A 27014-nucleotide genomic window follows, 5' to 3' on the forward strand; every position below is an offset into this window, starting at 1 on the left:
CTCGCTGTAACTGTGAGTTTAACCTAATTTAAATAAACACGACAGAATTTTCTCGCGGTTAACCAAGTTATGATACAGTTAGCTATTAAAGCATTTTACCACAATATTGACAAAACTCTGGTCGACACATTGTTCACGTTCATCTGTTGTCGTTATTTTATCTTTAGGGGATTTAAAATCAAAATTCACAGTCTTGGGATGTTTTCTAGTAGCCACGTTTCACTGACTTGTTACATTGTTTGTGTTTCTCTCTGTGTGTCTGTTAGTCTCTTTCCATCTTCCTTCCTGCGTGCACGTGACCAGTAGTGCTGCTATCAGTTGGTTATAGAAGTCAATAAGTATGTTAACATATTTGTAAGTTTTAACGTGGGTTTCTTTGATAGCTCAGGGCTTTGGACAAACACTGCGGTCGTTTTTCCCTAAACCCGTACCTAAACCCGTGACGAATTTGTAAATATAATGGCAGGAAGCTACAGAGAATAATTTAATTTGTGTTTTTAGGAGTAGCCTTTGTTAAAATACTCAGCTATTCTGAGTAGGTATTTGTTCGACATGTCCAATTGGTCAGCTTATTTAAGTGTGAAACGGAAGGTTCAATGTATATGCCATGCACTTTCAACTAGGGCCGATTTATAACTGTAACAGACAATCATAGTACTCTTTAAAGGTACTTGAAAAGATGGCAGGCGAGGCTGGCTCCCTCTCGTCAACTGCCCTGTAGGTTTTTTACGAAAGTATTCGTTTGTAAAGAAAATGTTTTAATTATAGCCGAACAAGTAACTATCACGGAGTGAGTTTGTGACCAGGTGACGGTCATATAGTAAGTTCAAAGTTCTTGGTCAGCACCCTAACCTCCGAGATGTGGCCAGGTGACGGTCATATAGTAAGTTCAAAGTTCTTGGGCAGCACCCTAACCTTCGAGATGTGGCCAGGTGACGACATATTGATATAGTTAGAGAAAATTCATATTACTTGCGAATAGTGCTACAGTTTAGGTTCTTATGTTTCATAGGCATGTGACCTTAATTTATGGATTTTATTTCGTTTTACATTTAGTTAATATATATTTCCGATTTTCTCCACCCTTGTTTTTACACGCACATTACGCTAACTTCTCCAAGTTAACTTTCCACATTCAAAACTAACCAGGTTTTTCTTTACAACAGGAAGGTCCCATGTCGTTTCTGTGGTCTGTCAATAAGGATCCGCCTTCGTATTTTTTTGGTACGATTCATGTTCCTTACACAAGGGTGTGGGATTACATTCCTGCCAGTGCCAAACATGCCTTCCAGCAATCTGACAACGTGTTCTTCGAGTTAGATTTGATGGACCCGTATACGTTTAGCGCTCTGAGCAAGTGCCAACTACTACCACAGGGCAAGAATTTGGTCGACGTACTCCCTAAAGATCTGTATAGACGGTTGAAAAGTCACTTAGAGTACGTGAAAATCATGTTACCGTCGTGGCTGACTGCAGACCAGAGGAACCGAGGACTGTACGCTGACTATGTGTTCAACATGATGACGTTTAACTGGGAAAGGAAACGACCAGTGTGGGTCATGTTGATGGTGAACTCTTTAACAGAGAGTGACGTCAAGTCACGAGGAATCCCCGTGCTGGACCTTTACCTTGCTCAAGAAGCTGAGAAACTGAATAAACGGACGGGCGCCGTGGAGCACCCAGAAGAACAATGTCTACCACTGAATGGCCTCAACTTTACTCAGGTAGGTTTAACTCACACAACTTTACTTTCCAAACGTAGGCCTAACGGTGGTTATGTCTCGACATATATTTATAAAGTAAAATTTAAATAAAAGCCTCACATATATATATTAATAATATAATTATTTTGTTTGTCGTGATGTTACCCCTCCCTCGCTGACTCAGCGGTAAGTTTGTGGACTTAAAATACTAAAATCAAGTTTCGATACCCGCAGTGGACACATTGTGTTTAATTCCAACCCATTAAACCCAACATTCTTGTGTATATTTTTCAATACGCTTAACATGTACAAATATGGTCTTTTTTTTTTTTACTTGTTGAAGACAATATGCAGTTTCAGGGGTGTATATGATTTATCAGCAATTTATGGGCGAAGAAAGCTATTCTCTGGCTGATCAGTAGAGAGTCCAGTGTTCGACTGCCCGTTGTGGACGGTAGACAGAGAGAAACCCGTTGTGAAGTTTTGCACTTAGCTGACATCATACGATATAGATTAGAACTAAAATGTAAATAATTCCTACCGACAGATACACGGGTGTGTATCATTAGGAACAATTTTTGATATACAGGGGTCGATATTTGTTCGTTCAGAAGCTGATAGATTTGTTACTAATGTATAAGAGCTTATGTGTTTGTTTTGAACAAAGATCTGTGTTAATAATAGTTAAGGTGCGATACACTGTAGTCTATGTACGTGTTTTTTAGGAGTGTTGTGTGCTATAATACAGTAACCATATGTTCGTTGTGGACAAGATGTGGCATACAGAAGTCTTTATATATCCATTAGAGACAATATGTGGGTCTGTATATATGTTTCATGGCGACCAATTTAAGACATAACAAGTGTATTCGTATTTTGTGTATGTTAATATTTTTCACATTCATGTCAAGAGATGGTGTTGTTCGCACTTGTTATTTGCAGTTTGTGTTTTACGTCAATCGTTTGTTGTATCAGCTGTTACTAACCTTACAGTTTAAAACAGCATGCCTTGGGAAATTTGTGTTTGCTAGAGTTTATCCAACGTTTTCACTCTCTTTTGGTTATTATACATGAAATGCCAAACATCCCAGGTACTCTCGAGTCAGAAGTGCTTTACGGAACTTAGTTCACGGACTCTCAATCGTAGTTATTTCTTTGAATATGTTTATCAGTTAAGTAAAAAGTAGATATGATATTTACGTTTTGTTGTTTCCACTGTCACTAGATCGCGCTGCGAATTCCTTCGCTCGTAAAAATCTAGTACGGTGAGTAATGTTACTAGGAAATACTGTACACTGAAGGCTACGCACGTGTAACTCATTTTCGGCACTCACAATTTATGTCACACTCTGGCACCGTATCGCCTGATATAAAACCATAAAAAGTAGTTACTCTTTGAAAGATGTACTTACGGTACATAAAATTATTATTTGTGGTTTTGTGACACAAAATAATAACTCTAAAGACTACGTTATCGTGTTTTAATTGAGAATATAGGAACGTCGACGTTTTCAGAACTTTGAGATTCTATTAACCGCCTCTCGAAAGGGAGTCATTCACCATGTGGAGTTTAATAACAAAGTCTGTAAATAAAAAAGAATGTAACGTTTGTGGCTTCAGTAAAATATACGATTGACGTGTGTACAAAGTGTAAACAGCTGGAGGACCACTGTTCTAAAGTATAACATTGCAGTCTGAGATAATACTTGATCTGAATCTCACCAGGTGGCGGCACCTCATGTGCTCTGGAGACTTGCGGGTCGTGAGAGCGTGCAAGGAGATGACATGTTAAGTAAAGGTTATTCTTTTTGTAAGCGGTACTCATTAATAGAGTAACGAGAGAAGATAGAGCCCCGACTTGTCGACTGACAAGTTTATGTTACACCCAGAGTGAATGGTACTTACAAAAGATATGAATCAAGCAAACTCTCTTTTAATGGGTGTTTCGGTGTGGGCGAAGTACCTGACTACTGAAAATATCCGTTATGATTCCAGTAGCCCCGGATCATGAAAGTCAAACTTTAAACAAATATGAATACCAAGTAATGGGGAAGACCACACTAGGTTCATGGAGATTTCTTTAAGTATCTTGGGTTCATGTAGATTTAGTCTTTATAAATTAGCCTGGGTTCACGTAGATTTAGTCTTTATAAATTAGCCTGGGTTCACGTAGATTTAGTCTTCTTTGTAAAGTAGCCTGGGTTCACGTAGATTTAGTCTTCTTTCTAAAGTAGCCTGGGTTCACGTAGATTTAGTCTTCTTTCTAAAGTAGCCTGGGTTCACGTAGATTTAGTCTTCGTTTATAAAGTAGCCTGGGTTCACGTAGATTTAGTCTTCTTTATAAAGTAGCCTGGGTTCACGTAGATTTAGTCTTCTTTATAAAGTAGCCTGGGTTCACGTAGATTTAGTCTTCTTTCTAAAGTAGCCTGGGTTCACGTAGATTTAGTCTTCGTTTATAAAGTAGCCTGGGTTCTCGTAGATTTAGTCTTCTTTCTAAAGTAGCCTGGGTTCACGTAGATTTAGTCTTCGTTTATAAAGTAGTCTGGGTTCACGTAGATTTAGTCTTCGTTTATAAAGTAGCCTGGGTTCACGTAGATTTAGTCTTCGTTTATAAAGTAGCCTGGGTTCACGTAGATTTAGTCTTCGTTTATAAAGTAGCCTGGGTTCACGTAGATTTAGTCTTCGTTTATAAAGTAGCCTGGGTTCACGTAGATTTAGTCTTCTTTATAAAGTAGACCTTGTTCAATGAAATACGTTGGAATATTGTTGTTTCACTTACAACTCTGTTTAGTTTTAAAACATCCAACTGTTATTTTTTCATATAAAATGAGAAATGCTGTTCTGTATATTGCTAAGTAGACAGTCTTCGAAACATTTAGTGTTTAGATAATTCCATGTTTGAAAAAAATTCGTAAGTTACCCCTATAATTTCTGGAACGATGTTTGAGGGTACTGACTAGAGAATGTGGAGAATATTGCGTATCACGGAATAATTATTTGTAGCATTTACTCCGTCAGATATATGCGTTTATAATTAATGGTGTCTGAGCGAGGCCTAATGTTCATTGTAACGGACTATGAATTCAACGGTTAATCATTTACGTTCAATTGTCGCAAATTGCAAAACTAACACTTCGCATTCTGAAGCGTGGGTGAGTTGTAGGAGAGAGACACATCTTACGGTTTTATTAAATTAGCTCAACGGTTGGAGCTGCTTTCCCTCCAATCTATCAGTTCGAAATTATAGATGACTGTCGCAGGTATCCCTTGTGTAGCTTTGCACGAATTTGTGTGAAATCCAACCAATCAGACGTCGTTTTCGAAACCGATTGTCCACATCACGCTAGAATAGTGATTCAGCTGTTTTGTAAAGTTTGAAAATCTGCACAAGAGATATGTAATGGGTTCGTAAACGTGGGTTGTTTCTCTGAATATTTTAAACATACACGTACGTGACAGAAACAGAGTGAATAAAAAAAGTTCCGGGAACATGATTTGGGTTACAATGTATCAAATAAACCTGAATGAAAAATAGTGTTCCTTGAAAATACCTTGTTTCCCTTTGTTCTCGTGTATGTCGCTTCACTTATTAACGTTCCCACACTTTAAGGTTTATCCATTTGTTTTTCTGTATATTTAGACATCTTAATATAGTTTCAGTTAACACTTGTCTTCAAAGATTTTGATTTTACAAATGAACATTTCGGATTTTCAGTTATCTGAGCGCCAGAATTAGGGTTATGTGGCTGTCAGAAAACTTGTATGTCCGAGCTCTGTCGTTCATTCTGTCATTATCTCAGTACAGTGTGTATTTATAACCCTGGGGAGTGTAAGGGTCCTGAAAGTGTGGGTTTGAGAGCGACGTATAAAAACTTAATTTTAATGAACTTTTGTTGGTTTTGTGTTTCATGCATTGAGGCTTATTGGAGAAATCTGACAGGCATTCGTTTGTCTTGTAGACGATCTAATGAACCCAAACGTCAAGTAATGAAAGACAAACAATTGTAGTTATTTGATATTTTTTGATAGATAGTTTAGGTAGTGTATTTATATTGTGTTGACTGTGAAATAAGCAACAACTGCCTATTAGAAAATATCTTATATTGGTGACTATATAGTTTCCTGTTCAGGCCCTGAATTAATATATTATCTTTGTTTTCCGCAACCTCACAGGATTCATAAAAAAAAAAAATAATAATAATAAGGTGCAGCCGAAAATATTTTTCCGATTTAATTTATTGTGAGTGTATTATTATTATAATTTACTAAAAGCTAAGTTTAATATGAAAAGAACCACAATAACAAGGAAACTATATATTGAAAAATAAAAAATGTCATTAGATTTTCTACCACCAATACATAACGAGTATTCCTAGTCTAGGAAAGAATATAAGCAGTACACGGCTGACATTAATCATTGTGTTCTACCCCTGGTGCCTTTCATTAGGGCTCGGCATGGCCAAGTGTGTTAAGGCGTTCGACTCGTAATCCGAGGGTCGTGGGTTCGAATCCCGGTCGCACCAAACATGCTCGCCCTTTCAGCCGTGGAGGCGTTATAATGTGACGGTCAATCCCACGATTCGTTGGTAAAGGAGTAGCCCAAGAGTTGGCGGTGGGTGGTGATGACTAGCTACCTTCTCTCTGGTCTTACACTGCTAAATTAGTGACGGCTACCGCAGATAGCCCTCTAGTAGCTTTGCGCGAAATTAAAAAACAAAAGCCGTTCATTAACGAAAACCACAATCTGGTTGTAATGATTTCTATTATTGTACGAATTCTTTCGGATTATTCGATAGAAAATATACGCAAATTAAGTCAACTTTTTTACAACCAGTTCTACGAGTTAGCTTAACTAATGTTCTCCTTTTTCGGGCAATTATTCTTTGAATTACTGGTTTTTGTTTTGAATTTTTGTTGATAATTTGTACTTTTATTTTTACTATCTGTAGGTAATTTTTGCTTTAAATCAAACTTTGTTCCAACACGAGAACATTAGGAGTGGAGAGCTTCAGGTGACTTACACGACCGAAGATTTAATCAGACATTACAATTGTGGAGACCTAAACGCTGTTATCTTTAACCACGACTCAACTTCCGTGCCAAATCTTGTAAATACATCGCTTCTCTCAAGCGATATATCTATCGCCAAAGCTATCGACGATTATTTTAAGAACGAACTTATATTTAAGCGGAATAAGAGAATGGCTGAAAGGGTTTCTGAATTACTGAACACGTATCCGGATAAGAGTTTCTTCTTTGCGTTCGGTGCCGGTAGGTGTCATTCCCTTTGTGATTTGTGTACGTTTTTCTCTCCAAAGTAAATCTTTATTTATCCATATGTTTAAGGTTTGTTAGTTTTTACAATAACTACACTGTTTGAATAGTTAGTGTGACCAGTTATATAATCTTTGCTATTTTACTTTTGTCAAATTATTTTCTGTGTGGTCTGTTTTAAAAACAACAAACCCGTAATAAGTTTGTTAATAGTAATGTGCTTAAAGACACATTGTTTCATTTTGTGGCTTTATCTTTTATCACTCTAGTGAGTAATGAATACTGGCCACGCCCATCTTCAGATTCAAACTCCGGGCGCGATAACTTCAGGGTCACGCCCATCCCAACCTTTTAATGTCATTGTATATCTTTATTGGAAAATTGGTTGGATTTACTCATGTCACCATACTATCTATAAAAGATATTGACATAGTACAAAACATTTATTATACAAATTATTTTGATAACTTATCCGTTTTTTATTGTTGGATGTTCAGTTCAGTTGCTGGTATAAATTTATATATCGTAGACGCCTGTTTATCCTTTTATTTAGTCGACTTCTGTTATGATGTGATGTGTTTTTCTCTCTGTCTATATGCATTTATAGTATTTTTGTGTTTTTTCTCTCTGTCTGTATGTATTCATAGTATTTTTGTGTTTTTTTCTATCTGACTATATGTATTTATAGTACTTTTGTGTGTTTTTCTGTCTATATGTATTCATAGTGCTTTTGTGTTTATTTCTCTCTGTCTATATGTATTCTTAGTGCTTTTGTGTTTATTTCTCTGTCTATATGTATTCATAGTGCTTTTGTGTTTATTTCTCTCTGTCCATATGTATTTATAGTATTTTTGTGTTTTTTCTCTCTGTCTATATGTCTTCATAGTGCTTTTTTCTCTCTGTCTGTATGTATTCATAGTGCTTTTTTCTCTCTGTCTGTATGTATTCATAGTGCTTTTTCTCTCTGTCTGTATGTATTCATAGTGCTTTTTTCTCTCTGTCTGTATGTATTCATAGTGCTTTTTTCTCTCTGTCTACGTGTACTTCTTTGTCGTGTTTTTAAGTAGAAGGTTGTGCGTCTTTGGTTAATTAACAGTTATATATCAGACATTTTAACACCGAGGAGAAATAGTAATTAACTATGTCGTGGCTGCCAAACTTCTGTCATTGGATATTAGGAATTATCCAGACCTGTATTGACCCGTTGTCTCTGATTACCAGACACTCTACTGAACAAAGAGTGCCAAAAACCTTTTACGAACAAAGTATTGCACATCTATATGTAATGATAGATGCTCTTACGAAGAGACCATTTATTTCAAACAATATCACAGAAAGAGAGCACGTGGCGATCACTATTTTTGTGTAGAGTTATTAGGGGCATTGCCTATTGCCACATGAACATAAACCACGTGATTTGTTAATATTGTTACTTCATCGGACACATTTTACGTATACTTTTACAAACTGAAAAACACGGTTTGCGATAATATTAAAAGTAAGAAGATTGTTGTAACAGATTTGTACAAGTCGTGACTAAAGCAAACCGAAATAGATATTTAAGTAATACGATTATAAATGTTTGCTGATTTACGTTCGCAAATTGTTATTTTTTGTTTATTTAAGACTTTACTTAATTAAATACGCGAGAACCAATGATGAGGCCTGCTTCAATTAGATTTTTTTAACGTCTCGTATAAAACATCACCAGTGTCGCTAATGGCAAGGGATGACGTGTTCCCAGCCCATAATTATATACAAGTTATCCAGTTTGTCGCCTATCTCAGTTGATCTCTTGATTTTACCAGTTTCCTTTCACTGAAGCATCTTCAGCTGAAGTGTCTAGGAATTAGCGAAGGGCAACAGTTTTTTAGGTTAATTCGTTTAATTTCTTTAAACATTTCGTAGGTTTGGAAAGGCTTAGCAACATAGCTTGTAATATAATAAACAGCTGTTGAGTTTTGTCGGTTGGTTTTGCTTCGCAATTAGATAAAATTTAAAGTTCATTTCTCGGTTATTGTTGAGTTTTTGAAAACCCAAACTAAAATGAAACAAATCATCAACTTTTAATTCTATCGTAAACCTCACTAGTTGTCCAAAAGAGGGATTGTCCACTTGTTCTTTATTATCTAATATTTTCCCATTAGGCTACAGCAAAACTAGCTGTGACTGTTGTATAAAACATGAACAATGTTACTAGACGCATCATTACACTCTTTGTAGGGTAGTTTTTAAGTTTACTTGACTGTCTTGAAAATAATGGTGGTTGTTAACACCCAGTAGTTTTAATGTAGTTTATATAGAGTTTCATAATCTACTACATGTATATGTAAGTAGTTGCGTGCATGTAATTTAATGTTCATACGGCACACGTACCACACTTACTGTCACGACTGTACTGGTGTCGTGTATCATTTGTTTATATATAGGATCACAATTGTGTTTTTACCACTGCATAGTTGATTTCGGTTATGGTACACAAACGTCTTAAACAACAGAAATGTTTAAACTGTAGTTTAGATAGCATCAAGCTGAATTTCGAGCATCTGATGGTAAGGGTTAAATTATAGCCAACACTTAAGAGTCGTCATATTGATCACCAGGCTTTATAGTAATCACACGTGCAGTGTCAGTTATCACGACCTTATTATAGTCTGTATGAAGCCAATCCAAAAGCTCTTATTCTTTCTCAAAGAGCATAACACACGAACTATTTCATTAAACTATATTAAATAGGACAGTACTGCTGCTACACAGACCAGTGGTTCTTAACCTTGTTGGAGGTACTGAACCAGACCAGTGGTTCTTAACCTTGTTGGAGGTACTGTACCAGACAAGTGGTTCTTAACCTTGTTGGAGGTACTGTACCAGACCAGTGGTTCTTAACCTTGTTGGAGGTACTGTACCAGACCAGTGGTTCTTAACCTTGTTGGGAGGTACTGAACCAGACCAGTGGTTCTTAACCTTGTTGGGAGGTACTGAACCAGACCAGTGGTTCTTAACCTTGTTGGGAGGTACTGAACCAGACCAGTGGTTCTTAACCTTGTTGGGAGGTACTGAACCAGACCAGTGGTTCTTAACCTTGTTTGGAGGTACTGAACCAGACCAGTGGTTCTTAACCTTGTTGGGAGGTACTGAACCAGACCAGTGGTTCTTAACCTTGTTTGGAGGTACTGAACCAGACCAGTGGTTCTTAACCTTGTTTGGAGGTACTGAACCAGACCAGTGGTTCTTAACCTTGTTTGGAGGTACTGAACCAGACCAGTGGTTCTTAACCTTGTTTGGAGGTACTGAACCAGACCAGTGGTTCTTAACCTTGTTTGGAGGTACTGAACCAGACCAGTGGTTCTTAACCTTGTTTGGAGGTACTGAACCAGACCAGTGGTTCTTAACCTTGTTTGGAGGTACTGAACCAGACCAGTGGTTCTTAACCTTGTTTGGAGGTACTGAACCAGACCAGTGGTTCTTAACCTTGTTTGGAGGTACTGAACCAGACCAGTGGTTCTTAACCTTGTTGGGAGGTACTGAACCAGACCAGTGGTTCTTAACCTTGTTGGGAGGTACTGAACCAGACCAGTGTTTCTTAACCTTGTTGGGAGGTACTGAACCAGACCAGTGTTTCTTAACCTTGTTGGGAGGTACTGAACCAGACCAGTGTTTCTTAACCTTGTTGGGAGGTACTGAACCAGACCAGTGTTTCTTAACCTTGTTGGGAGGTACTGAACCAGACCAGTGTTTCTTAACCTTGTTGGGAGGTACTGAACCAGACCAGTGGTTCTTAACCTTGTTGGGAGGTACTGAACCAGACCAGTGGTTCTTAACCTTGTTGGGAGGTACTGAACCAGACCAGTGGTTCTTAACCTTGTTGGGAGGTACTGAACCAGACCAGTGGTTCTTAACCTTGTTGGGAGGTACTGAACCAGACCAGTGGTTCTTAACCTTGTTGGGAGGTACTGAACCAGACCAGTGGTTCTTAACCTTGTTGGGAGGTACTGAACCAGACCAGTGGTTCTTAACCTTGTTGGGAGGTACTGAACCAGACCAGTGGTTCTTAACCTTGTTGGGAGGTACTGAACCAGACCAGTGGTTCTTAACCTTGTTGGGAGGTACTGAACCAGACCAGTGGTTCTTAACCTTGTTGGGAGGTACTGAACCAGACCAGTGGTTCTTAACCTTGTTGGGAGGTACTGAACCAGACCAGTGGTTCTTAACCTTGTTGGGAGGTACTGAACCAGACCAGTGGTTCTTAACCTTGTTGGGAGGTACTGAACCAGACCAGTGGTTCTTAACCTTGTTGGGAGGTACTGAACCAGACCAGTGGTTCTTAACCTTGTTGGGAGGTACTGAACCAGACCAGTGGTTCTTAACCTTGTTGGGAGGTACTGAACCAGACCAGTGGTTCTTAACCTTGTTGGGAGGTACTGAACCAGACCAGTGGTTCTTAACCTTGTTGGGAGGTACTGAACCAGACCAGTGGTTCTTAACCTTGTTGGGAGGTACTGAACCAGACCAGTGGTTCTTAACCTTGTTGGGAGGTACTGAACCAGACCAGTGGTTCTTAACCTTGTTGGGAGGTACTGAACCAGACCAGTGGTTCTTAACCTTGTTGGGAGGTACTGAACCAGACCAGTGGTTCTTAACCTTGTTGGGAGGTACTGAACCAGACCAGTGGTTCTTAACCTTGTTGGGAGGTACTGTACGAGACCAGTGGTTCTTAACCTTGTTGGAGGAATTGAACCCAGAAGTTTCGTACTTGCATTCACTGAACCCTTCGTAATTGGAAAAATAAAATATGATTTTGTTCAAATTCAGAACATAAGTAGATATTTTATTAGTGCACAAAATGAACCATGCATCAGTTGCACACAATATCAGTGTTCAAAGAACAAAACCAACAAAACATGAATTTCACACAAAACAATGAATATTTACTGCAAATCAATGTGACTTTTGCTGTTCCCTTTCAGAGACAAGTTCAGAAATGCGCGGTTTCACCTTGACAAGTGCCACTCTCATATCATTTTCGTAACAAAGTCTGTTCCTTTTCTTCGTTTTTATGTCTATCATCCTCGAAAAGGATTGCTCGCAAAGATACGTGGTAACGAACGGTATGAGTATCTCAAGGGCTTTCTTAGCAATAAGAGTGTAGCTACGATTTGGTGACACCAAAACGTTGAGAGCGTTGCTGTTCTGAAAAGTTGCTGTTGAACCTGGCTCTGCTGGAGTTCAATGATTTCGTCGAGGTATTCATCATTGACATCTGCTGTCGCAACAGTAAACGTGAACTGCTGTCTCACGCATGCTGGATATGACTCTCTGGAGGGGAAGTATCCGTCAAGAGACTTTGCGAGCTCATCTAAGTGCATGGCAATTGCTTGCTTCAGTTCCCCGGGTACAGAAATGTCTCCGATTTCAGACACATCTTCGATCTTACTTCCACAGTCGTCCAGCAGGGGAAAGTTTGCGAAGTTATCATTCTCTGTTCGTCGTTTCCATAACGTTAGCTTTTTATGAAAAGCCTTCAGGTTTTCTTCCGCTCCGATGATGTTGACTCCACCGCCCTGCATCTGCTGATTGAGATGATTGAAGATATCGACCATGTACGCCAAAATGAGAATGAACTCGGAGCACGAACATTGTCATGCAGATTGCTTCGAAAAATCTAACAAAAACAGGTCTAATTCCACACGCATGGCAAAAACACGATTCAGCACCTTTCCCCGGGATAACCACGGAACGTTAGAATGGTACAGAAGTACCTCGAATTCAGAGCCCATTTCATTACACAGCTCTTTGAAGATGCGGTACTTCAGGGCACTATTTCGCATAAAGTTCACACATTCCACTACAATTTTTAATATTTCTGCTAGTTTTGAAGGCAAGGTTTTTGTTGTCAACGCAATCCTGTGCAGAACACAGTGCGTTACAATGATGTGTGGTGCATCGGCTTTCACCGGCGCACGAAAACCAGAGTTTCGTCCCAGCATGACTGGAGCTCCGTCCGAACAAACTGCAGAAACCATATCCTACGAAAGATCGTTGTCTCAGAAGAAGTCATCCACAAGTTTCTTCACGTCTTAGTTGTTGTTGTAAGAGGTTTACAAAATAAAAAAATCTTTTATCTCGTCGTTCTTCACATAGCGCACGAATACAACAAGTTGGTTTAGATTGGAAACGTCGGTGGTCTCGTATAGCGCAGGGCCCGGCATGGCCTAGCGCGTAAGGCGTGCGACTCGTAATCCGAGGGTCGCGGGTTCGCGCCCGCGTCGCGCTAAACATGCTCGCCCTCCCAGCCGTGGGGTGTATAATGTGACGGTCAATCCCACTATTCGTTGGTAAAGAAGCCCAAGAGTTGGCGGTGGATGGTGATGACTAGCTGCCTTCCCTCTAGTCTTACACTGCTAAATTAGGGACGGCTAGCACAGATAGCCCTCGAGTAGCTTTGTGCGAAATTCCCAAACAAAACTCGTATAGCGCACGAATACAACAAGCTGGCTTAGATTGGAAACGTCGGTGGTCTCGTATAGCGCACGAATACAACAAGCTGGCTTAGATTGGAAACATCGGTGGTCTCGTTGAGTTGAAGGCTGAATTTTGCTGGGCTTGAAATCAGATCTGCTACTACTTGAGCCAAGATGTCATCACTCATGTCATCTATTCTCCTGCTGATGGTGTCATTTGAAAGAGCAATTTGGGATAACTTATTTTCAGCAGCTTTTCCCAGCATGATATTCGCCATTATCAACGCAGCTGGTTTTACGAGTGCTTCACCAATGGTGTGTGGTTTGCTCTGCTATGCGATCAAGTACGCAACTTCGCACGATGCTGTGAGGATCGGTTTGTCGATGGGTACAAAGCCGAGAACAAAGTAGCCTTTTCATCGAACCTGGCTCTCTTTACCTTGAATTCAGCAAGCGTTGTGTTCTTGTATTTCTCATCTCCATGCAGCTTTAGGGAGTGTTCTCCTAGTTTTGCCGGTGCTAGACTAGACTTTCTTAACTTGGCATTGCAAATCATGCGTTGAGGACGCTGACTCCTATCATGTTACGTTATACACGTGAATCCATATTGTACGTATTCGTCCGATCACTTTGTTTTTGCTCGACATGAGTATGAAGGGATTGAAAGACTAGGAAAAAAATCACAAATGACGCACGATTACTACAATCACAAGTCGAATGCTAAACGCACAAAGTTCCCTGCAGCACAGATATTAAGGCCAAGTGATGTGACGTGATCAGCTGCAGCCAATGATGGTCAAGTGGAGCATGACGTCACGAATCATACGAGTGGGGTGAATGGGAACGGACACACACACAGTGTGTGTGTCTTGACCTCCGCCGAACCCCTGGGGTTCGATTGAACCCAGGTTAAGAACCACTGTAATAACATAAAAACACTGAAGAATTAAGAGTATTAAAGGTTGTTAATTCAAAAGAGGTCTAAGAGACATCTTGATAAAATACAGACACAAGACAAGTAGCCTGAAGTGGAAATAACCAACTAGACTCGAGGTATATGAGATGTGGTCCTGACATTATGTCCTTAAGCCATACTTTGATTCCGTGTTTAAAATCTGTAATATTTAGGAGAGTCAAAATAGGGATTTCCAGTACCATGTCTCAAACACCATAACTTTGAGTACTTTTCACTTTAAGCTGCCTACCTCGTTTCTGTGTGTTTTGAAGCTCCATATTTTCCCCTTTTAAAGTAGCAGTTTTTAATTATCTTATATTGATATATTGTATTGAAGCATCAGTTAACTCAATCAGTGTCTCGTGCTGAGTGAAATCTACATAAGGATAACTTGGTTCATTTCTTAAGTGCAAAGCTACGCAATAGGCTATCTGTGCTCTGCCATCACGGGTAAAGAATTGCCATTGAACCACTGTGGAGATTCAAAACGATAACCAACAAGGTTAAGTTATACTGAATGGTTTTTACAGTAAAACCAATCGCCTTACAATTCGGTTAAAGTTAAGATTTGCTTATCTACTTCACTTGTGTTTCCAAAATCCTCAGATGCAACTAATAAAACTGTTCTTTCATAAAATTTGGGTTACAAGTTAAAGAAAACTTTAAATAACACTCACGATATGTTTTGGCACGTGAATGGTATAACTTGAAATTGTAGAATATAGCGTAGCCCTGTAAAGTTTTGTTATTTAGGTGTGGTATCACATGTCGCAACACTCAGTTTAAATTTAAAACTAGTTTTAATACCAGAAATAAATCACTTTATAACGTGAATTTATTACTTTGATTGAATTGTACACTCAACGTTTCGCTTTTCAGTTTCTTCAGGAGCGTTAAGAGACCTTCCACAAACTTGTTACGTCACAGGTTGAATGTAGTTTCACTTGCAGTCGTTAGCTGTATTCTGTCTATGGTTAACATTAGTTCACTTTTAAAGGGAAATCCAATAGTTCCGAGGCTGATAAGTGAAAATTATTGTATGTTGCGAGAGACATATTTTTTAAACTGTAAAATACAGGAAAATGTAACGTTTTTTTAAAAAAAAACTTCTTACAATGTCATAATAATAATATTGGGAAAGTAATATGATATGAACGGTTTAAATTAAGTATATTATTAAAATACTTAAGTGAAGAGGTTAAACTGATTAGTTCATTAAAATTAACCTGACCATTTCTTAAAATAAAAGGTTAACTTAAATTATAAAGAAAACTCCCACTGTTTCTGATATAAACAGGTTAAAGAAATTATTTATTATAAAGAATTTCACTGATTTAGATAGGAACAGGTTAAAGTAAGTGGACGTGCAAATATTTTTACTGTTTGTATTTTCACATTCACTGAAGTACATTCGAGAATTGGAAGAAAAGTGGCAAGTTAGACCAATTATAGTTAAAATTTTCACATGTCTTACCGTTTTTCAGGTCATTTTCTTGGTAATGACACAATTCTAGACTTCATGAAAAGTCAAGGATATGAAATTGAACATATTGGAGCCAATGAGAAGTTGATACAGTGAGTATTGTGAATTTCTCACAGTTTGTAAAATTGTTACTAGCGCCATCTACTTATATTTGAAAAGAGAATAGTTAAAATGTAGTATTAACGGACACTAAATTTAGAAATAGTTAAATATCTACGTATTTAATTTCTTTTCTAAAGGCTACACAATAAATATCCTCGTTCTTAACAATGTTATTTAACACTAAATAGTTAAATTACTGCAGTAACATCTCATTGTATGTACAAGAAGTAAAACAACAACAAATAAAAACTTTGCATGCGTAATACAGTAGAGGCCATTTAGCAACTACAGTCAGTTTTCTAAATGTCCAGCAATATATCAAAGCTGAGAATTGTATAAACCGGCCCTAGCGAAGTTTTTAAAGTGCTGTATTGTATACACGCCAATACTGAAAATAGGAACAACTTGTCCCTAGCGGTATTTTTAGTAACTCTCTCTCTATACATTACAGGATAACATAGAATAAACCTATTTATGACGCTATTTTATATATACAATCTATATACCACAATATCGAAAATAGAACACATTTATTCCTAGCGCTATTTTTAGTAGGACTCTTAAAGAAAATCACAACAGCATCCCCTACATATGTTATAGGCACTGCTAGGTACTTACACGAGTCGGGGCTCAGGCCCAGAACTCGTCGGAATTTTCGATGTTTCAATATGATATTAATCATAATTTTCTATTATGATTTTTCAAGAGCAAATGCATTCGGGGTACGAATCTCCTGTGGCAGCGCCTAATGACGTCTCTGATATACGTCAATATGAAAAAGTGTAAACTTGTCGCTAGAGGGAACCACAATACTAGCCACTATATATTTCATGGTTTTAAAGATCTTAGACATGCCTCCAGTGATGTACTTAGTAACAGTGTAAAAATCTGGAATAACTTTTAGTTTTAATTTTTGACGGACTTAACTGACTGTGATAAAGCAGCAGCTGTGTGATGAAGTGTTTATGTAAACCCGTAGACGTACCACTGTACTAGCGGGGGGCTGAAGTGTTTATGTAAACCCGTAGACGTACCACTGTACTAGCGGGGGGGAAGTGTTTAAGTGTTTATGTAAACCCGTAGACGTACCACTGTACTAGCGGGGGGCTGAAGTGTTTATGTAAACCCGTAGACGTACCACTGTACTAGCGGGGGCTGAAGTGTTTATGTAAACCCGTAGACGTACCACTGTACTAGCAGGGGCTGAAGTGTTTATGTAAACCCGTAGACGTACCGCTGTACTAGCGGGGGCTGAAGTATTTATGTAAACCCGTAGACGTACCGCTGTACTAGCGGGGGCTGAAGTGTTTATGTAAACCCGTAGACGTACCGCTGTACTAGCGGGGGGCTGAAGTGTTTATGTAAACCCGTAGACGTACCGCTGTACTAGCGGGGGGCTGAAGTGTTTATGTAAACCCGTAGACGTACCGCTGTACTAGCGGGGGGCTGAAGTGTTTATGTAAACCCGTAGACTTACCGCTGTACTAGCGGGGGGCTGAAGTGTTTATGTAAACCTGTAGACTTACCGCTGTACTAGCGGAAGGCGGGCTGAAGTGTTTATGTAATATTCATATAAAATATATATTTTTTAATTTTTATCTCGTTGTTTTAAGATTTTCTATCAGTATTGTCAAAAATTATAAAAAAAAACAAATATTGTTCAGACACAAAAGTAATAAGATCTGTCCAAAAGGTAGATAAGTGAGATTCGACAACTTGTTGTATTTCTCTTTACTGGAAGGTAATTTTTGTTTTAACAGTTTTGTAAACAATGGTTGGTTTCTAAAAACAACTGTCATTTCATATTTACCACAAGTTTTTACGTTTTGTTTGTTTTTTTTCACTCAAAAAGAAAACATTTACAATTAGCAGTGTCAGATCTTAGTCGACATACAAGGGTTAAAATGTATAGTGAACAGTGAAGATAACATATTGTGTGGTTCTGCGCTGAAATAAACATGTGTGGAAAGGTGTTTTTACTTTTAGAAGCACAGCATTACACGACTGTATACACGTACAACATTACACGTTATAATGGAGTCTGTGTACATGTGATAACATAAAAAACACGAATATGATGATCCATAATGAGTGGTGGTTTTGAAATAGAGGTCATAAAGTATCACTTTTTTATACCGACATCACTTAAGTTTCAGGTTGTAGATTTCATTACTGTCACAAAACGTTTTTACAGCTTCTGATATGTACCTAAAACGATGGTGTGACGTGGTCAAACTTTATAATTTTATAAACACCACAGGGCGGGGAAAAGTTACTGTACGATCTGTAGAGTTTGTATTTTATTAAAGAAAATCAAACACATTAAATCAGTGCTTGTTTCGTTAAAACTGTGTTCTTAATGAAACGAGTGTACAGCGACTTTTCCTTCCAATTTTTATTGGAGTTTCATATAAACTATTTAAAACTTTACACTTGAAATTAAGTATATTGTTTTACCACCTTTCTTTTATTGTTAGTTAAGATTGATCTGAACAATGTACTAACTTATATGGAAACTAAAACTCAACCTGGCACTAACTATAGTTATTAATTTTAAATATTAGCACGTAATGTTTCATCAGATGGGCACCCTCGTTGGTTGCTACATCTTCGTGGTAAATTTATGGGCTTCTTTGACATTTGATCATTAGAATAACTGAGCAAAAACAGGAATAGTTCTACGTTAAGTACGAATTACTTCTTGTATTAAGTTTTTTTTTGCACGTCTCTTTTCCGGTTTACAAGCAGGACCTATGACAGCAAAGAGAAACACTGGCCGTGGCTCCATCTATCCGACGCATCAGGATTTAGCAGCGATTCAAAACTAATTGACACTGAGAAGAGGAGTGGCGCCAGTAGTTTTCAAACTTCCCACCAGGATCATTCACGACTGAGAAAAAAAGGCTTCCAGTCCGAGTTGTACAAATCCAATGTTCGATTATTGCGAACGACACGTGCACCTTTCGCAAAGAAGCCTCGTGGAAAGTTTGAAGACTTGTGGATCAGGCTGGATACCATGACAACTAGGTGAGAAAACAATAAGGAGTAGAGTAACATTAATAATGGACATTTACCTTTACAAGGAGTAGAGTAACGTTTTAATAATGGACATTTACCTTTATAAGGAGTAGAGTAACGTTTTAATAATGGACATTTACCTTTATAAGGAGTAGAGTAACGTTTTAATAATGGACATTTACCTTTACAAGGAGTAGAGTAACGTTTTAATAATGGACATTTACCTTTACAAGGAGTAGAGTAACGTTTTAATAATGGACATTTACCTTTACAAGGAGTAGAGTAACGTTTTAATAATGGACATTTACCTTTACAAGGAGTAGAGTAACGTTTTAATAATGGACACTTACCTTTATAAGGAGTAGAGTAACGTTTTAATAATGGACACTTACCTTTATAAGGAGTAGAGTAACGTTTTAATAATGGACACTTACCTTTATAAGGAGTAGAGTAACGTTTTAATAATGGACACTTACCTTTATAAGGAGTAGAGTAACGTTTTAATAATGGACACTTACCTTTACAAGGAGTAGAGTAACGTTTTAATAATGGACACTTACCTTTACAAGGAGTAGAGTAACGTTTTAATAATGGACACTTACCTTTACAAGGAGTAGAGTAACGTTTTAATAATGGACATTTACCTTTATAAGGAGTAGAGTAACGTTTTAATAATGGACACTTACCTTTACAAGGAGTAGAGTAACGTTTTAATAATGGACACTTACCTTTATAAGGAGTAGGGTAACGTTTTAATAATGGACATTTACCTTTATAAGGAGTAGAGAACATAGTTTTGTTCACCAAAGAACTAGAAAACAAAAGGTAGTAATTTTACTCTCGGGAGCATACTAGACAGAACCAACTGATCCTAGAATGAAACTAAAACTAAAACCAATTCACAGCACTTTGAATTAGAGTTCACAAGTAAGTTGTCATTGTGTGAATAAGGTTCCCATTTTCAAAGTCCAGTTACGGTTATTTTATCATTGTTTTGTCTTAAATACAGACTGTCTATGTTGGAATATTGTTTTTTTATTACAGCTGTTAGAAAGAATCGGGCAGGGCCTCTCCTGGTTGTTAGTGTGCTTGTATTGTGATTATAAGTGTTCAAGTTTTTCTGACTGTTGTCACAATGTTCCCCACTGCAAAGCCAGGACTGTGCTGTGCTTGTTTCAAGACATTTAACTATGATATTTTACTGTTTAATATTTCTGAGGTGCTGATGTCATTGCTGGTGGTATAACTACGAAAGATGACCCTCTACAGCATTAAAACTAATTGGACCCCTTGTATATGTTACCCTTGTTGGGAATTCTTAACTTTGTCAGCTCCTTCAGGACCCCTTTAGACTTAGTCCCACCTCTAGATGCAGGGGGACAAGTTAATAGGTTAATTCATAGTTGTATGTTAGAACAGGTCAGTAAGTTAATATACAGTTGTATGTTAGGACAGGTCAGTAAGTTAATATACAGTTGTATGTTAGGACAGGTCAGTAAGTTAATATACAGTTGTATGTTAGGACAGGTCAGTAAGTTAATATACAGTTGTATGTTAGGACAGGTCAGTAAGTTAATATACAGTTGTATGTTAGGACAGGTCAGTAAGTTAATATACAGTTGTATGTTAGACAGGTCAGTAAGTTAATATACAGTTGTATGTTAGGACAGGTCAGTAAGTTAATATACAGTTGTATGTTAGGACAGGTCAGTAAGTTAATATACAGTTGTATGTTAGGACAGGTCAGTAAGTTAATATACAGTTGTATGTTAGGACAGGTCAGTAAGTTAATATACAGTTGTATGTTAGGACAGGTCAGTAAGTTAATATACAGTTGTATGTTAGGACAGGTCAGTAAGTTAATATACAGTTGTATGTTAGGACAGGTCAGTAAGTTAATATACAGTTGTATGTTAGATATTAAGAGAAATAAGTTCCACTTCATTATTTATTTTTATAAATATAACTATGCAACATAATATATCTGTGTAACTATATATACATACAACATTACACAATATATAACACAATACAACTATATAACATCTGTATAACACACCATCTTGTTTTTCAGACCTCCAAAGAAACTACCTCAACAGGAACCCAACACTGATGTACAAGGGATGGAGAAATCATTACATCTCTGGTATGGATTAACCACTGGGGGCGCCACAGTAGCACGTGAACTTAGGGTTTTTCCATGTACGTTAATGGTCGTTTTAGTTTGGTGGAATTTTGAAAAGATTCACAAGGTCAAATGAACTGGAATAAAGAAAAAATTATAAAGTACATAAGTATCATTATTGAAGGTATCAGTGTAACTTAGAAATATATTAATTTAAAGTAACTACAGACTGTTAGAGGGGATTTTGGTTCTTCCAGTGTAAAATTATTGTACTTGAGTATCATTATTGAAGGTATCAGTGTAACTTAGAAATATATTAATTTAAAGTAACTACAGACTGTTAGAGGGGATTTTGGTTCTTCCAGTGTAAAATTATTGTACTTAAGTATCATTATTGAAGGTATCAGTGTAACTTAGAAATACATTAATTTAAAGTAACTGCAGACTGATAGAGGGATTTTGGTTCTTCCAGTGTAAAATTATTGTACTTAAGTATCATTATTGAAGGTATCAGTGTAACTTAGAAATACATTAATTTAAAGTAACTGCAGACTGTTAGAGGGGATTTTGGTTCTTCCAGTGTAAAATTATTGTACTTAAGTATCATTATTGAAGGTATTAGTGTAACTTAGAAATACATTAATTTAAAGTAACTGCAGACTGATAGAGGGGATTTTGGTTCTTCCAGTGTAAAATTATTGTACTTAAGTATCATTATTGAAGGTATCAGTGTAACTTAGAAATACATTAATTTAAAGTAACTGCAGACTGTTAGAGGGATTTTGGTTCTTCCAGTGTAAAATTATTGTACTTAAGTATCATTATTGAAGGTATTAGTGTAACTTAGAAATACATTAATTTAAAGTAACTGCAGACTGTTAGAGGGGATTTTGGTTCTTCCAGTGTAAAATTATTGTACTTAAGTATCATTATTGAAGGTATTAGTGTAACTTAGAAATACATTAATTTAAAGTAACTGCAGACTGATAGAGGGGATTTTGGTTCTTCCAGTGTAAAATTATTGTACTTAAGTATCATTATTGAAGGTATTAGTGTAACTTAGAAATATATTAATTTAAAGTAACTGCAGACTGTTAGAGGGGATTTTGGTTCTTCCAGTGTAAAATTATTGTACTTAAGTATCATTATTGAAGGTATCAGTGTAACTTAGAAATATATTAATTTAAAGTAACTACAGACTGTTAGAGGGGATTTTGGTTCTTCCAGTGTAAAATTATTGTACTTGAGTATCATTATTGAAGGTATCAGTGTAACTTAGAAATATATTAATTTAAAGTAACTACAGACTGTTAGAGGGGATTTTGGTTCTTCCAGTGTAAAATTATTGTACTTAAGTATCATTATTGAAGGTATCAGTGTAACTTAGAAATACATTAATTTAAAGTAACTGCAGACTGATAGAGGGGATTTTGGTTCTTCCAGTGTAAAATTATTGTACTTAAGTATCATTATTGAAGGTATCAGTGTAACTTAGAAATACATTAATTTAAAGTAACTGCAGACTGTTAGAGGGGATTTTGGTTCTTCCAGTGTAAAATTATTGTACTTAAGTATCATTATTGAAGGTATTAGTGTAACTTAGAAATACATTAATTTAAAGTAACTGCAGACTGATAGAGGGGATTTTGGTTCTTCCAGTGTAAAATTATTGTACTTAAGTATCATTATTGAAGGTATCAGTGTAACTTAGAAATACATTAATTTAAAGTAACTGCAGACTGTTAGAGGGGATTTTGGTTCTTCCAGTGTAAAATTATTGTACTTAAGTATCATTATTGAAGGTATTAGTGTAACTTAGAAATACATTAATTTAAAGTAACTGCAGACTGTTAGAGGGGATTTTGGTTCTTCCAGTGTAAAATTATTGTACTTAAGTATCATTATTGAAGGTATTAGTGTAACTTAGAAATACATTAATTTAAAGTAACTGCAGACTGATAGAGGGGATTTTGGTTCTTCCAGTGTAAAATTATTGTACTTAAGTATCATTATTGAAGGTATTAGTGTAACTTAGAAATATATTAATTTAAAGTAACTGCAGACTGTTAGAGGGGATTTTGGTTCTTCCAGTGTAAAATTATTGTACTTAAGTATCATTATTGAAGGTATCAGTGTAACTTAGAAATATATTAATTTAAAGTAACTGCAGACTGTTAGAGGGGATTTTGGTTCTTCCAGTGTAAAATCATTGCTCAGCATTATGAACAACGGGTTAAAATAAGATTTACAGACGGGTGTGACATCACTGAAGATTTAAAATATACAATATTGAGACTAGTTTTCACTGCTTTTGGGGGTAAATATCACATGTAACAAAATGTAAATTACTCTATCTTCTGAAATGTAAGATAAACCAACGTACTAATTTAAAAAAATTGGAATTATAGTTTGATAGACCACAAAATATTAGTTAGTAGCTGGACTGAGAAAACACAGTAAGTGTTAGATAAGTTTTGATAAATATGATATAATATAGTGAAAACTACACAATCAATGAAGACTTATCATAATGTATACTAAGAAAAGACGTGGTGTAACCTAAATAAGATGACAATATCATTTTTAAATATGACGACATATCGCTGAAAGTAGATGAAAGATATTAAAACAAACTACATCATCACCAAGTAATTTATGTAAAACAACTAAAACATTCAAAGTTACTAAAGAAATAAATTTTTCAAACCTCCAACACTAGTAAAGTGTTGTATATTGAAATGAGTATGTTGTAACAATAGAAATTTGAAAAATTAAACGCACATTGTGCAAACATTAATACCTCGTTTATGTACAAACTGATTTGTGTTTATATCATTGTTTTTTGACAACAAATCTTCAATTGACGATTGTAAATATATATAGTGTACAGTGTTAAAATGTTAATAAAGTTTTGTGTTTCTAACACTTATTTCACTTTCTTTCTCTGGTTCTTGATGGTTGATTCTTTTTTTTATGATTTTGCCTTGTGCTACACGAGGGACATCTGCCATACCTGCCCTACACGAGGGATACCTGCCATACCTGCCCTTATTTTTTAACTTCAGATCACTTGCCAAATAATAAAGACAAATAGAACTTTGTCTAAAATAAAACCAAGGTAATACATGTGGGCTATCACAATTTGAATTATAAGTATAATTTGGATGGGAATAACATTAAGTGTTAGGATGGAAAGTGATCTTGGTGTAATGGTTGATCAGTCCCTAAAGCCATCCAGACAGTATGTTGATAGTAGTACAACAAATAATATTTTAGGTTGTATTTATAGAAATATTGAATAGAGGTCTAAAAGGTTGATTTCATTGTATGAGTCACTATATAGGTTGTATTTGTAATATTCTCTTCATTCTTGGGCATCTTACTTTAGTAAAGACATGAGATTGTCAGAAAGGGTTTAGAAGAGGGTTTATAGAATGGTACCTGGGATGGAGGGTTGTCGCACAAGGAGAGGCTGAAATCTTTCATATTGTTTTCCATTGAAGTGTTTAAGATTGTAAAGGAGTTGACAGTATTGATACATCTTCTGTTGTTATATTTAACAGTGACAACAGTACAATGAGAGGACACAAGTATAGATTTTGTCAGGATAGGATAAATCATTAGTTAAGACAGTTTCATTTTTCTAACAAGGTGGTTGGCCTTTGGAGTGGGTTGTGTGCAGATGTTGTAGAGACAGTAAATTTAACTGAGTTTAAGAAAAAGTTTTATAAGTGTATGAATGATAAAGGTTGGCTTTAAGATTTAAAAAAAGTTAGTTTAGTTTGGAGAATGGAACAGCTGAGATGGGCTAGTATGTCCCATGTTGTCACTAAACTTCATGTTATAAGTTATGTTAAAACAACAGATCTAAACTGTGGTGACTACAACACAATCAAACCTTAAAAACAAGTTACACTATCAGAATTAACACATGCAAAATAACAAACACTGTCAAATGGAAATCAAACAATAAAATGTACAAGGTAATGATTTAGAAAACAAATTGTTACGGCCAGGATATGTTTTGATTCTTAGTAAAATAAAACCCTTTGTAATCAACACAATAAAGTTTCTATTAAAACAACACTGTGCAAAATAATCCCTTTAGTAAAGATGTGCAGGTGTACATAAAATAAATATATAAAACTTTTATTGGTTCACACACTGATGATCCAGTTGAATGTTTAGATACAATGGGAAATTCAGTAACCAGTGTGACCATATCAAAACAACTATTTTTAACAAACATTTATTTACATCAGTCAGTAACTTGAGTTTACAAAAATTAACTAGTAAGGGTTTGTTCAGTACGGAAAAGGTGATAAAAACTGACATCTGCCCTCAATGGCTACCAGTTTGTGACTTTTCTTCTGACCTGTGACCTGCAAGAAGAAATAGTTATAAACAGATATTCAGAGGCCAGGTTTTATGTGTTTTGTTTCATATAAATAAACCATTGGTGTGAATAAAATTATTTATGTGAAAACAGTGATATATCATATCTTGTTTGTTTTAGAATTTATCACAAAGGACAATATGTGCTTTTCCCACTGTCCTTATTGAAACCCAGTTTCTAGCAGCGTGAGCCCGCAGACATACCACTGTGCCATTGGGGGGATATCCCACTTTGATTATGCTGTTCAAACAATTGCTGACCACACAAACAAAAGTAATGTGTCCACACCACAAAATATGCAGGAAATTTAAAGTTCAGTGCATTAGAGGCTGTTACCATTATGTACGGTCCAAGATTGGTAGTGTTCATCTCCAAAGTAACAATGTCCATCTTATGACAAACTATGTTGTACAATAGGGGTCAACTGAGTACATGTTACACCTGGTTATCATCTGATGAATCTCAGCACACAGATGGTAATTAGATTTTAAAAATGAGCTGTTTAGTAAATAGAAAATCATATTGATAGTTGGAAAGTCAAATATTAGACATAGAATCAGTGTCAGCTTTGAAGTGAACTGAGAAAGCATACATGAATCGCTGTCAGCTTGGAAGTGAACTGAGAAAGTACACATGAATCACTGTCAGCTTGGAAGTGAACTGAGAAAGCACACATGAATCACTGTCAGCTTGGAAGTGAACTGAGAAAGCACACATGAATCACTGTCAGCTTGGAAGTGAACTGAGAAAGTACACTTAGAACACTGAATATAGTAGATACACTGAAGTTGAGACAAGATGGGAAGGCATTCCTTTTATATTTCTTTACATTTTGTGTTTATACATTAAGTATATATGGGATGATTTTAAAAGAAATGATGTAGATGCTTAAGCATACATGGTAGCTACGTCACTATTGATTATGCACATGGTAACTACCTCACTGTTTACTACGCATATGGTAGCTACGTCACGGTTTATTACGCACATGGTAAGTACGCCATTGTTTACTACGTACATGGTAACTACACCACTATTTATAACGTACATGATAACTATATCACTGTTTATAACGTACATGGTAACAACTTCAAGTTCATCATGGATTTTGATTTAATGGCGTGCACAAGTTGCAATTTAAATATTTTTATTTTATGTCCACAACAAGAAGAACTAGAAATTGTTTGTTAGCTAGATATACTTGTTTCCTACCATTGTTATTGTAAATCTAACGTCACGTCTATCCATTGTTGCTTTTAGAACTAAGGCCATATTTACATCCTTTGAGGCCATAATACAACTGCAAGGTTGCACCCTTTTAAACTAGGAACTGGCTGGATATTGAAACAGCATTCTGTTTTTTATGAAAACGTTTTGGTATTCCATGATACAGAGACGAATCTAGAAACGATAAGATATTAAAATACGTTTAAAGCATGCACTTTCTAACTGTCAACATGTTTGACATCTTCTGGATACCTGTGACAATTTCACTTT

The 27014-nt window shown here is 36.5% G+C and overlaps 1 protein-coding gene across 3 annotated transcripts in view; it reads left to right on the plus strand.

The window, feature by feature from the left end:
* The window catches only part of LOC143248516 (metalloprotease TIKI1-like), a 36559-nt gene extending 14187 nt beyond the window's left edge, over nucleotides 1–22372 (plus strand). The window contains exons 1-6 of one of the 3 annotated variants that reach the window (XM_076496936.1): nucleotides 360–932; nucleotides 1167–1724; nucleotides 6653–6974; nucleotides 15878–15968; nucleotides 18724–19005; nucleotides 21071–21492. In XM_076496936.1, the coding sequence (XP_076353051.1) occupies nucleotides 1176–1724; nucleotides 6653–6974; nucleotides 15878–15968; nucleotides 18724–19005; nucleotides 21071–21257 (1431 nt within the window). In that variant the 5' untranslated portion in view covers nucleotides 360–932; nucleotides 1167–1175 and the 3' untranslated portion in view covers nucleotides 21258–21492. Of the gene's footprint in view, nucleotides 1–359; nucleotides 933–1166; nucleotides 1725–6652; nucleotides 6975–15877; nucleotides 15969–18723; nucleotides 19006–21070 lie in introns of those variants that run through there. The other 2 variants (XM_076496935.1, XM_076496934.1) reach the window with 2 other exon arrangements.
* The last annotated feature ends 4642 nt before the right edge of the window (nucleotides 22373–27014 follow it).

This window comes from Tachypleus tridentatus, chromosome 4, assembly GCF_004210375.1.
Source record: "Tachypleus tridentatus isolate NWPU-2018 chromosome 4, ASM421037v1, whole genome shotgun sequence".
NCBI lineage: Eukaryota > Metazoa > Arthropoda > Merostomata > Xiphosura > Limulidae > Tachypleus > Tachypleus tridentatus.